Source organism: Phaethon lepturus, unplaced genomic scaffold, assembly GCF_000687285.1.
Source record: "Phaethon lepturus isolate BGI_N335 unplaced genomic scaffold, ASM68728v1 scaffold55378, whole genome shotgun sequence".
NCBI classification, from domain to species: Eukaryota; Metazoa; Chordata; class Aves; order Phaethontiformes; family Phaethontidae; genus Phaethon; species Phaethon lepturus.
Window position 1 is genome coordinate 1,391 of NW_010559393.1, and position 11,083 is coordinate 12,473.

Sequence of the window (11,083 nt, forward strand, 5' to 3'; positions counted from 1 at the left end):
GAAGGGTTTTTTGGGGGTTGCTTTTTTAAAATCCAGATTATGTTGTGTTTGGAAATAGAGTATTGTGTTTCTTTGGAATGATTTGAATTCTTAGTGGAAGGCTGCCAATGCACAGTGTAAATAATTTTGCCTTGTCTGTAAAAACGTCTTGTTAACAAGTGAGCTGTGCAGTGGGATTGAACCTTATATTTTGACTAGGTTCAGCTATGTGTCATCTACTTGGATGAGAATATATGTTGTCATGTAGTCCGTTCTCTCATTTGTGTTTTGCTGAGGCTAATGTGCAACTCGTCATTTGAGCATGGTTGTTATATGGCTTTGTTTAGCCCTGACCACACAATCTGAATAATTTTCCTAAATTAATAAGCATCTTTGGTGGTGAAGAAGGGAATGTGTTAATGCTTATTCGCCTATGAAGGTCTGTGTAATTTCTGACTAAATGTTGATTGAATACAACAGACTACCTGCACATACTGATCTTTTGTCTGTACTTGCAAACATGTTAGTAATTGTCTCCTCTTTTTCTGTTAGGAGAGGGAGGGATTGATGGAGATGGAGATATCACTCGCCCAGAGAACATTACTGCTTTCCAGAATTTTGTTTTGGACAATACTGATCACAAGGGAGTGCATTTCTTAATGGCTGATGGGGTTGGTCCATTTCTTTTTCTTTCTGCATTAATGACTAAAAATGATACCTCAGTCTGTATATAGCAGGGTATTTGACATGTGTCTCTAGTTATAATATGAAATTCTTCAAGGCTTGCCATTAAAAGTCCTGATGGCAGTGTTTTTTATCTTAAAGAAAGAGAAATTTATCATGATTCCATGATTTAGCTGAACAGAATCCTTTGCTTGACCAACAGATTTGTGGAGATACTGATCGTATGCTATGTGCTTTGCAGGGTTTCTCAGTGGAGGGTCAGGAGAATCTGCAAGAAATCCTAAGCAAACAGCTCATGCTTTGCCAGTTCCTTACAGCACTGTCCATTGTCCGGACAGGTATGTTTTATCCATTAATCATCTTCTTCCTTCTCTAAGGTGTGGGTGGCATTGTGGAAGGATGCTGTACAATCTTATTAACATGCTATGAAGCCTGCTCTGCAGTGAGGCTAAGTTGCACAGAATTGAGTGTGTACGCATACATCTTGGGATGGTTGTCACAAAGCTAAGAGAACTGGCACAGAAAAACAAGATTATGTCTGTTTTGCTTTTAATTAAATGCATGAGGTAAATACGTTAGTTTAAAGCTCTTTCAATGTGTTATGTAGCTGTCTTGTGGTATGGTCACTAGTGTGATAACTGGATGGTATATCTGAGTTTTATGGCACTAGCAGGACCAACTGCTTCCTGAAATTCTAGCAGGCTGGTTGGAACAGAGTGGTGTTTATCCAGTTCATCCTTCCCTCTAACTTGTAGCTTTTCTCCTTTAAATCTGCCATCTCTGATCAGAACAAGATGATGTCTCACATTTTCTTAGCTATACCTCTTTGTTGCCAAATGATGGACACTACAGCTCTATCTGGTTTTGATTGCTCCTCTCTTCTGCTGAGTTTAGTTAGCATTTGGCACTGATGAAGAAGATAAAAATGCTCATTGTGTTATCATTTATCTTGTGCCCTATCTTTAGAAGTACCTGAGGCAATGATCTACTTAGCAGTAGTCTCAAATGTGATATGGTAAAAGAAGCAACCTTCTTTATGTCTTTCTTGTCTGGGTAGATAATAGCTCTGTAAGACTGCTTTTTGCTTGGGGAAATTGGGAATCTTGTTTGAAGGCAAGAGGCAACATAGACTCTTTTCGTTCTAGATGGTGAGTTATTCTGTTTAGGCAACGTCTGTTAGTTTTCTCCTCCAGCCTGTGGTTTCTTGTTGCACATTTCAGAGCTCCTCTTCTGTTGAGGCTTTGGCATATCATGCTGCCATGCCATAGGGCACAGTTTGGGCCTGGAAGGGGAGGATGGGGATGGATAGGAGACTTGCTCCTGTGACAGCATGCATACTGATTTGATCCTGGTCAGGGAAATGCTTTTCTGTTTGCAGAGATATAGAGAAGATGCTTCATGGAGCCCTATTGGCCCACTTCATGAATATGTTTTAGATGCTGTTTACTTGTACAAAAACACTCTTACTAGTTCTGCAGAAGAGAATGTTATTGAGATGCCTGGTGTCTCCTTGTTTCCTTATAATCTGCTGGTGTCTGTGTGCTTCCTGTCTTTTTTCCAGGAGGACATTTTGTCTGCAAAACCTTTGACCTGTTTACTCCATTCAGTGTGGGACTTGTTTATCTGCTGTATTGCTGCTTTGAGCGAGTGTGCATCTTTAAACCTGTGACAAGCCGCCCTGCTAACTCAGAGAGGTGAGATTCTTGAGCATGGAGGACTACTAAAGAAACCCTCTCCTCTAAATACAGTGATAGATGAATTTGGGTAAGTCTAGTGGAAGCTCTGTGAACTGTCTCAATTGGCAGCTGTCTTGGAGGAGGAAACATTTTAGATGCTTAGCAAATTATGATGTTGGACAAGGTAAAGAAGATATTTGGCACATTACCCTTTTGGGGAGACAGCAGTGGAATGAATTTGTTATGAATACATAACAAATAATGTGTTGCATGAAACAACTGTGGTTGCAGTGAAGCTAGAGCATGTTATGTGTGTTATCGTTGTACCTGCCAGGTTTGGCAGAATCGATTGACTACTTGAGGGACATCTGGGGGTTTTTCAATAGGGTTGAGTTTCCAGAGCATAGGAAGTGTATAAAGACGTTGTGATAGGTGAGATTGCCCTTTCCTAGGGATATCAGGAAAAAAAATTCCCAGAGGAGGAAAGAATTCCTGGGATTTGGGAAACTGTCCTCATAATGTGAGTGTGGCAGGAAGGTTGACTTTGTGGAAGAACTGAACCCACCTTCTCTTCCTTGCTCTGCAGGTATGTGATATGCAAAGGATTAAAGCTAGGGATTGATGATGTGCGGGACTATCTCTTCACGGTGAACATCAGACTCAACCAGCTGCGCAACTCTGATGTGGATGTGAATCTTGTTGTCCCATTGAATGTGATCAAAGGCGACCAGGATTTCTATGATTACATTGTCCAGTCCAATGAAAAGTGAGTGCCTATGGGCAATGAAGGCTGCTGGCTATAGGCAAGTCAACCAACATGACTTTCAGTTGTAGCTTCTTGCACTCGTGGAGGTACTTGATGCTGCTACACTGCTCTGCTTTTGTTCCCTGAGAGGCTTAGCAGAGCATAGGGACACTGCAGAAAGAAATGCTGTATATTGTTAGTGAATGTTTTGCCTCTGAGTATTGTGTAGAAAGGAAAGAAGGCTACTGCCTAGTTCTTTCCAGTGGTCTTGCTGTCACTTCGAATCATGTTGGCAATGATCCATCACTGCTGTGAGTTTCAGACTGGCTTCGTCCTGTTGTCCCAGCAGTCTTCCTTGTTTTGAACAGTAGAACAATCATGGTGGAGGCTAACTTGCTCCCTGACTAAAACTTGTCCTCTCTTTCAGCCACTGCAAAGTTCAGATAAAGGCACTAGCCAAAATTCGTGCCTTTGTTCAAGACACGTGAGTATATTCCTCTGGCTTTCGGTGAGGACTGAATTAACCTACTATAAATGAATTGCTTTGCCCTTCTTTAGTGTGTTCTTCATTTGAGCTGGTACTTGGCTTGGCCTTTGGAGCCAGGAAAGCTAATAGTGCTTTTAGGTAGCTCAATCTGTGTCTTGTGAGTTATTTGTAGAAACATGTGGGTGGCTGGAGGAGTCCTGAAGGTTGATGGTCTATTATCACCTTTGTTGAGAAGGCTTCCATGCATTGCATGATTTCTGATTACCATTATTGGGCCTGCTTCTTAGCAGGAGTGTAAGCAGAAAAGTAATTCCCAGCTGGTATGTTCGTTCCTACAATAACCATCTAAGCTGGGTGTGGTTCATAGCTCTTTGTATTCCAAGGGCAATTCAAAGCATCTAAGTTATGTACCTAGAATTACCTAAAGCTTGTGATGTGAATTTCTTGCGTAAAACTAAAGCCATTGTATTGTATAGCTGTTGCCCTGGTATGACTTTCCTGTTCAGGTGTCATTCAGAGAGAATACCTAGTAGAAAGTTGAGCAAGTCTGATAGCCAGGAGTTAGATATCTAAGAGTTAATCCTAACATTGACACTGTTTTTTGTGTGGCCTTCAGCAGGTCTTCATTGCTATTTGTAAATAGGGCTATGTACTCAGCTCTTTGAGATTAGCATAAATTCATATTAATATATAACCTCTTGAAAATATTGATGCCCAGTGATACTTTCATGGGATGGAATAGTGACTAAACATGGGTATTGGAGATGGGTGGAGGGTGGGGAGAGAAGGCAGCATTCTCTTTTATGTAACTTGTTGCAGAACAGTGCATGTTTGTCATTCCCAAGCCAGACACTGAAAGGTGCAAGTTTTATAGGGCTGGGATCTGTAATTCTGCAAGAGCAAGGAGGTTTCACCATCTTAAGTCTGCTGTCTTTCTCTAGTACGCTGATTGAGCCACGTCAGGCTGAAATTCGAAAGGAGTGTCTCCAGCTATGGGGGGTAAGTAAGCTGCCAAGCAGAGAGGTTGTGAAGGTGTCCTTGCTGTGGTGAAACAAGAATGGAGCTGCAGTACAGATAGGACTTTCTAGCCAGACGTTAAATATGTTGTCTTGTGTGAAAGTCAGAGTCTATTTCAAGGCGTTTATGTAAGCAAACAGGATGTTTCTGATTCATTATGTGTATGACATAACTGAGCAGGCTTCTTTGCCAAAGTTGAGATTATTTCGGTGCATACAGAGGGCACTCAACACCTAGTTCCCAAGCAGCAGACCTCTCTAAAAGGTTTCGTTTTACGAGTCTGCATTTCTCTTTCCTGAGCTTTTGGTTGCAGTGGGGCCACAGATAGTCAGTTTCACAGGCTAGTTGTGTGTCTTCAATGAAACAGTATTTCACTGAAACATGCATGAAATCAAAGATTTAGCCTGAAACTTTCTGAGGTGGCCTGTTGTTTCCTGTGAGATGTGGTGTGCCTACATTAATTTGCAAAACACCATGAGACCTTCTACTTGCCAGATGACCTCTCCAGTGACTGAAATTCCAAAAGCAGGAGTTTCAGGGGGCAGGATTCAGAAAAGGGCCTATGAACATGCCGAACAACAACACTTATTATTAATCATTTGGATTTGTTTTCAGATTCCTGATCAGGCTCGTGTTGCTCCTTCATCTTCAGATCCCAAGTCCAAGTTCTTTGAACTGATCCAGGTGAGAACTTACCCAGAAGTTTGTTCTCAATCCTTTCATAGAAATAGAACTTTTCCCCATAGGAATTAAAAGATGAAGAAGCTAGTCCTGGATTATAATTTCATGCAGAAGTTGCATTTACCTACCTGTTGATGTATTGTGTCTAATTTGCCTTTCCCATACTTCGCTCTTTAGGGCACGGACATTGATACCTTCAGTTACAAACCCACTCCTCTGAATTCCAGTACACTAGAGAAAATCCGCCAAGTGTTAGATTACCGATGTATGGTGTCTGGAAGCGAGCAGAAGTTCCTCTTGGGGCTAGGGGTAAGCACTGAGAACAGTCCGGGGGTTTTGCTGGTTCATTTCAATGCTACTATTCTGCTTTGCAGTTTCATCCCATCCTTTCCTGTCCTTAAAGGCCTGAAAGGATCCCCATCAACATTCCCTGAGACTGCTAGTTATTTTATGTTTCTTTTTCCTGACTTCACTTCTTTTCACACTAATTAACCTTGCTTTTGTAGTTGTGGCCTACACAGAGCCCTGTACTCTTGCTAGTGTCTCTAATTATCTTCACTGTCCTTCTAAAGGTGTTCTATTTCTGGTTCTTTGTGTAGATATTAAAAGTCACTGGCAGATTAGAATCAGTGTTTTTGTTCCTTTGCTGTAGAGATTAAGGTTTTTCCTTAAAAATTATGGCAAAGAAACTGCCTGTGTCAGCCTAGGACAAAAAATCTCTGAGGGATGCTCTACAATTAGTCAGAGGTCTCTCCTCTTTCCTTGGCCTCATGAAGCTTTGGCTGAATCTGACTCTGCCTTCTACACACAGAAATCGCAGATCTACACCTGGGATGGTCGCCAGTCAGATCGCTGGACAAAGCTGGATTTGAAAACTGAACTGCCACGAGACACCCTTCTCTCTGTGGAGATTGTCCATGAGCTGAAAGGAGAGGTAGGAGGCTCTTCTCTCCTTTACCAAGTGACTCCAAATATAATGAGCAGTTTTGCCTAGTCTTTGTAAGACATTGCAGAATAAATGTTCCATCTGTGCCAGGTGCAAGTTTTTTTCTATATGATCTTTAGAGAAACTATTTTGGAGTAAGTTCCATCTTTCTGTCCAGTGCTAGAGATACGAGTTTTTAACATTATTTTCAAAACACTCTGGACCTGACACGCAGCAGATGACATTGCCAACATGACTTAATGTGTTCTGTGGCTTTTTGGGTACATAACTGCCCAGGGATTCGTAGGGATTGTAGGCCTTAGGAAAAAGATTCTTGTGGTATACTCGGTGTAAGGTGTTGCTGCCTGGAAGTTTGGCTGTCCTCTAGCACCTCAGATGAGGGTGCTGTGGTACCTGATAAGGCACACAGAGCTGGTGATGGCAGCTGTGGTCCTGCCCTTTCTCCCTCTCCTGAGACAGAACTGTGTAGTTGAGATGCATCAGTTCTTGGAGGATGGCACAATGGGCAGCAGGGAATTTGTGGGCTTCTAATATCTGGAAAGGTGCTTTCTTGCTAGAAGAGAATGATGTCCTGTCAAAAAACAGGCTATAAATCAAAGCAGAAATAGCAACAGTCTCAGTAGTAAGTCTCTGTATTGCCCTCCCTAGGGGAAAGCCCAGCGAAAAATCAGTGCCATCCACATCCTTGATGTCTTGGTGCTGAACGGCAACGATGTTCGAAAGCAGCATTTCAACCAGAGGTATGTGGGATCTGGAGAAGCTTCTTTCTTGTACATGAGTAGGAGTGACTGGGAGACAGCATTCACGCTAAAAGCAGAATGCTGAGCACAGGGAGATGGTGCATTCAGCTGAAACACCGCTGTAAAGATGAACTGTGAATGAACCTGCTCTGAAGGGAAATGTGTATAGCCTTTTCCAACTGTACCTTCTCTGTGTCAGAGAAGGTTGAGAGCAGGTCTAGCTCCTTGCTTAGTCTGGGGTGAGCCAGGCACAGTCTGGGTAAACTGAGCATCCTGGGAATATGAATGAGCATAACTGATAACTGGCTGAGGGAAAAGGAACAAACCTCTCTGTTTCCTTTCTTAGGGACATGATGTCTCTACTAGTCCTACTTTCCTGCTGATACATCATGTTCAGCAAGCATGTGGGCTTGCAGAGGAGGCTATGGAGACCCATTGCTAATGGTTAATAGGCAGTGTCACTGGGCACTGAACTGGGAGGGCAGGGTGAAAAAAGTCTTGTTTAGTACCCATTTGGCTAGCAGTGGAGGCAGTCTGCATGTACTGAAGTGTCGAATCAGTTATTCTGCTGAAACTGTTACCTACCTGCTGTGCCAAAGATCCCACTAAATTGCTCTTTCTGTTTTCATTCAGGATTCAGCTGGCGGAGAAGTTTGTCAAAGCTGTTTCTAAACCTAGCCGGCCAGATATGAACCCTATCCGGTGAGTGACAACTCCTTCCCTCAGCCTGGCGTGTTTTGGTTTCAATGTGTTGGAGGATGAAGGTAAGGAGCTGAAGGAGAGTTAAATTTCAAGCTGAAATTCATAGTTCTGTTATGTTAAATGGAAAGAGTCTAAAAGCCCTTTAAATACAGAAGATAAAGGTTGATGGTGGAGAAGTTGTGCTCTCCTTTCACATACCAGACAGTCATGTTTTCATCATAGGTGGATTGGCTGGTGCTGATTTCAAATACATGCTATTGTAGGTCAAGCACCCAGTTGGCTTTATCATTGCAAAGACTTCTATGTCCTCGTCTGCCCTGAAGGGTCAGCAGCGGTACAGAGATGCTGACTGTTAGTAGATAAATGAAACGCTGACCAGCATTTACAATCTCCAAATGGATAGCCTGAGGAGAAGGCTTTAGTTACAATCCCAAGAAAGTTCCTGGCAAAGGGCTTCAGCTTTAGTTGCCTCCTGACCTTCCATTTCGTTAATTCTGCTACAGTGGAGCATAAGAGCATCATTGTGCTAGGTATCAGATAGGTATTGTGGACAAAACAGCTTCTGTTTCAGAAGCTAGAAGTGCTGTGATATTGTGAGAAGCTGGAGGAAGGGAAAGAAGATGTTCTCTTTGGCTTAATGAAAGATAATGAGTAGGATCTCAATTAAACCCAAGACAAACAGACAGTTGCAGTAACTGGAGGAGCTCAAAATGTTGGGGAGGGCTGAAGGTGAAGTGAGGAGGAGAGCTGTAGAAATGGGTTGCAAGAGGGGTCCTTTGCTTGTGAAAAGGTGTTCAAACTGTGCTCTTTGAAGCCTGATTGTTTTAACAGTGTATAGGAAATGAGTGGTTGGGATGTCTGATCAGAAGCAGTGCTTTTGAAACTTTCTGATTGTCTTTCTGTGTCTCAGAAAAAAAAAATAGTAGTTTGACATAATGATAAGAATGATGATTCCAAATCATCTTTACTGATTTTAAAAACAAACAAACAAAACCCCCCAAAAACCCCACAAACAAAACCAAAACAAGAAAGAGCTGTTTTTACCTCAGGGTAACTAATGAGTTTGTGGTGTCCCTGAGGATAATAATGGTGAAGATCAGGCAGTTTTGTTTTACTGCAAGGCCAGCATGCTGAGGCCAGAACCTGCCTGGGGCTGACCTTGGTGAATTCACCTCATGGCAAAACAAAAGCACCCGACTTCCAGTGTTCTGCCTCTTCTGTATACTCAGCCTGAGGTAAAAATGCACAGCTTAGCAGTGAGGATGCTTGTATACTGCTTACAGCAACCCAGCTGTGAGTATGCAGGTGTCAGGTTTTCTCAAGCCAGGAGAAATAAGGCACTGGAGCATAAGGTTGAGGAGAAGGGTGAACCTCAGTCATGCCTGACCACCTCATGCTGTACAAAATGAACTGCCTGGCTGCTTCCTGTAGCTGGGACAGAAAGAGAGGACCATTTTTAGGTTCTTTAATCACATTTTTGTCTTCTCCCGCCCCCCCCAGAGTGAAGGAAGTGTACAGATTGGAGGAAATGGAGAAGATTTTTGTGAGGTAAGTGGTGACTGGCACAAACGAGAGACTTCAGGGCCCACTGAGGTTATCAGCCACCAATACACAGGAACGGGAGGGATGTGCTGATTTATGCTTGAAGAGTCCTGGAGAAAGAGCCGTTAGAGCTTGTGCAGCTGATGGTTGCTGTTTCTGAGATGCTGCTGACTCAGAGCATCGTCCTGCTGAGTTCTAATGCTGTAGATGTGGCCAATGTGCTTTACAACAGTAGGAGTAGCAACGGTGCTTAAGTTTGTATGCAGAAGTGGCTTCTTGGTGGCTTGAAAGATTAAGAGCTCATACCTGAAATGGGAACCCCATTTGGATTAAGTGTGGTAGATGTCACAGATCCTTCATTGGAACATTTTATTTACTACTGGATCTAGACAGCTCTGACTGGTTTCTGTAGCCATGGCGGGGAGACAAGAGACTGAACACTCTCCAGGATGTGATGATTTTGTCCTGTCTTGTGCGGTGCTGTCAGTTTTCACTGTGACACTCTGGAGAGGGTGTGCAGGTGGCATGTTGCGTGCCAGAGGATGGTAAACGAAGAAACAGGGAATCTCTATCACTGCCTTCTCTCAACATTTAGGTTAGAGATGAAAATCATCAAGAGTTCAGGGGGAATACCCCGGCTATCCTACACTGGCCGAGATGACCGGCACTTTTTGCCCACAGGACTCTACATCATACGGACGGTGAATGGTAGGAAGAGAAAGTCCCCACTCTTAAATTTTAAGTTTTCTTTGTATCTTCAAGTAAAAAGTATTGACCAGGCTTGCTCCTGTTCTAACTTGGTAAAAAATTAATGGGAATATTCCAATGGCTAGAGAACTGTTTGCTCGTAATGAGGGTAGCTTGGATTTGGATAAGATTTAGGGTATTTATATGATAGGTTTTTCTGTTGCAGGTTGATTAGCTGTTGTGTGGGTAGTTCCATTTATTTACATGACTGGCTTTCTTTTTTAATGAGATCATAACTTTTCATCAAGAAGGTATTTTCCAGAGTAATAGCACATGGAAATACCCTGTTTGGATATGTCAACTTTTAAATGCAGGGAGAAAGGATTTTTCTCAGTGAATAGAGAACAGCTTGGGAAGCAGGTCTTCTTGGAGGAAGGGAAGGAAAAAGGAGTAAGAGAAGGATCACAATTATTCTTACAGATTCCTGCTCCCTGCTTGCACTGTTTATTTATGCTGTGCTTTTTTCCCCTTGCCATTTTCTGTCCGATCCCTGTCACTCTTCTGCAAGATCCCTGGACAATGGCATATAGCAAAAACTCTAAGAGGAAATTCTTCTTCAACAAAGTGACCAAGAAAGCGACGTATGATCTCCCTCCCGAATCCATCGCACCCTTTCAGTGAGTACAGGCCAGAGCTGAGGCTATGGAAGGACAGCTGTGTGTGAGTGTGTTTGTGTGCCTGGATATTTGGAGGGGAGTTCAGGTGTGCTTGTGTTCTTGCAGTCGTTTGCAGTGCGTGCGCAGCTCGGTCACCAGCAGGGTGTGCTGCAGAAGCTGGCACCTTCTCAGACTTTGAGGAAACTGCTGACCTGGATTCGTGGATTTTGCAACTAATTGCTACGAATAACACACATCTCGCAACTTTTTTCCCCCCTGTCTGCAGCAGAGTACAAGTTACTGAACCTCTCTGCACACAGGGAAATGGAAATAGAGCCCAGCAAGTGTAATTGGCTGCATCTCTGTATTTTAAGATGCTTGGTTGGAAGTTGCTAATTTAAAAGCAAATCCCAGTTTGTTTAGCCCAGGCTTTGGAATACGCTGTAGGTAGATGGGAGCTGTTTAAAGAGAGAGTGAGAGAGAAAAGCAGCAGCTCCTTGGGAAAGGATGGAGTGGCTTTTCATTTGACAGGCATTAACAC

General features: G+C 42.9%; 1 protein-coding gene across 1 annotated transcript in view; it reads left to right on the plus strand.

The window, feature by feature from the left end:
• Positions 1-531: 531 nt before the first annotated feature.
• The window catches only part of CMTR1 (cap methyltransferase 1), a gene marked incomplete at its 5' end in the record, with an annotated part of 11,965 nt that continues 1,413 nt past the window's right edge, over positions 532-11,083 (plus strand). Inside the window, 14 exons of the mRNA XM_010293330.1 lie at positions 532-650; positions 905-1,001; positions 2,225-2,357; positions 2,926-3,105; positions 3,512-3,568; positions 4,513-4,570; positions 5,204-5,272; positions 5,447-5,578; positions 6,081-6,203; positions 6,864-6,955; positions 7,589-7,657; positions 9,158-9,205; positions 9,795-9,907; positions 10,455-10,563. Of these exons, the coding sequence (XP_010291632.1) occupies positions 532-650; positions 905-1,001; positions 2,225-2,357; positions 2,926-3,105; positions 3,512-3,568; positions 4,513-4,570; positions 5,204-5,272; positions 5,447-5,578; positions 6,081-6,203; positions 6,864-6,955; positions 7,589-7,657; positions 9,158-9,205; positions 9,795-9,907; positions 10,455-10,563 (1,399 nt within the window). The remainder of the gene's footprint in view (positions 651-904; positions 1,002-2,224; positions 2,358-2,925; positions 3,106-3,511; positions 3,569-4,512; positions 4,571-5,203; positions 5,273-5,446; positions 5,579-6,080; positions 6,204-6,863; positions 6,956-7,588; positions 7,658-9,157; positions 9,206-9,794; positions 9,908-10,454; positions 10,564-11,083) is intronic.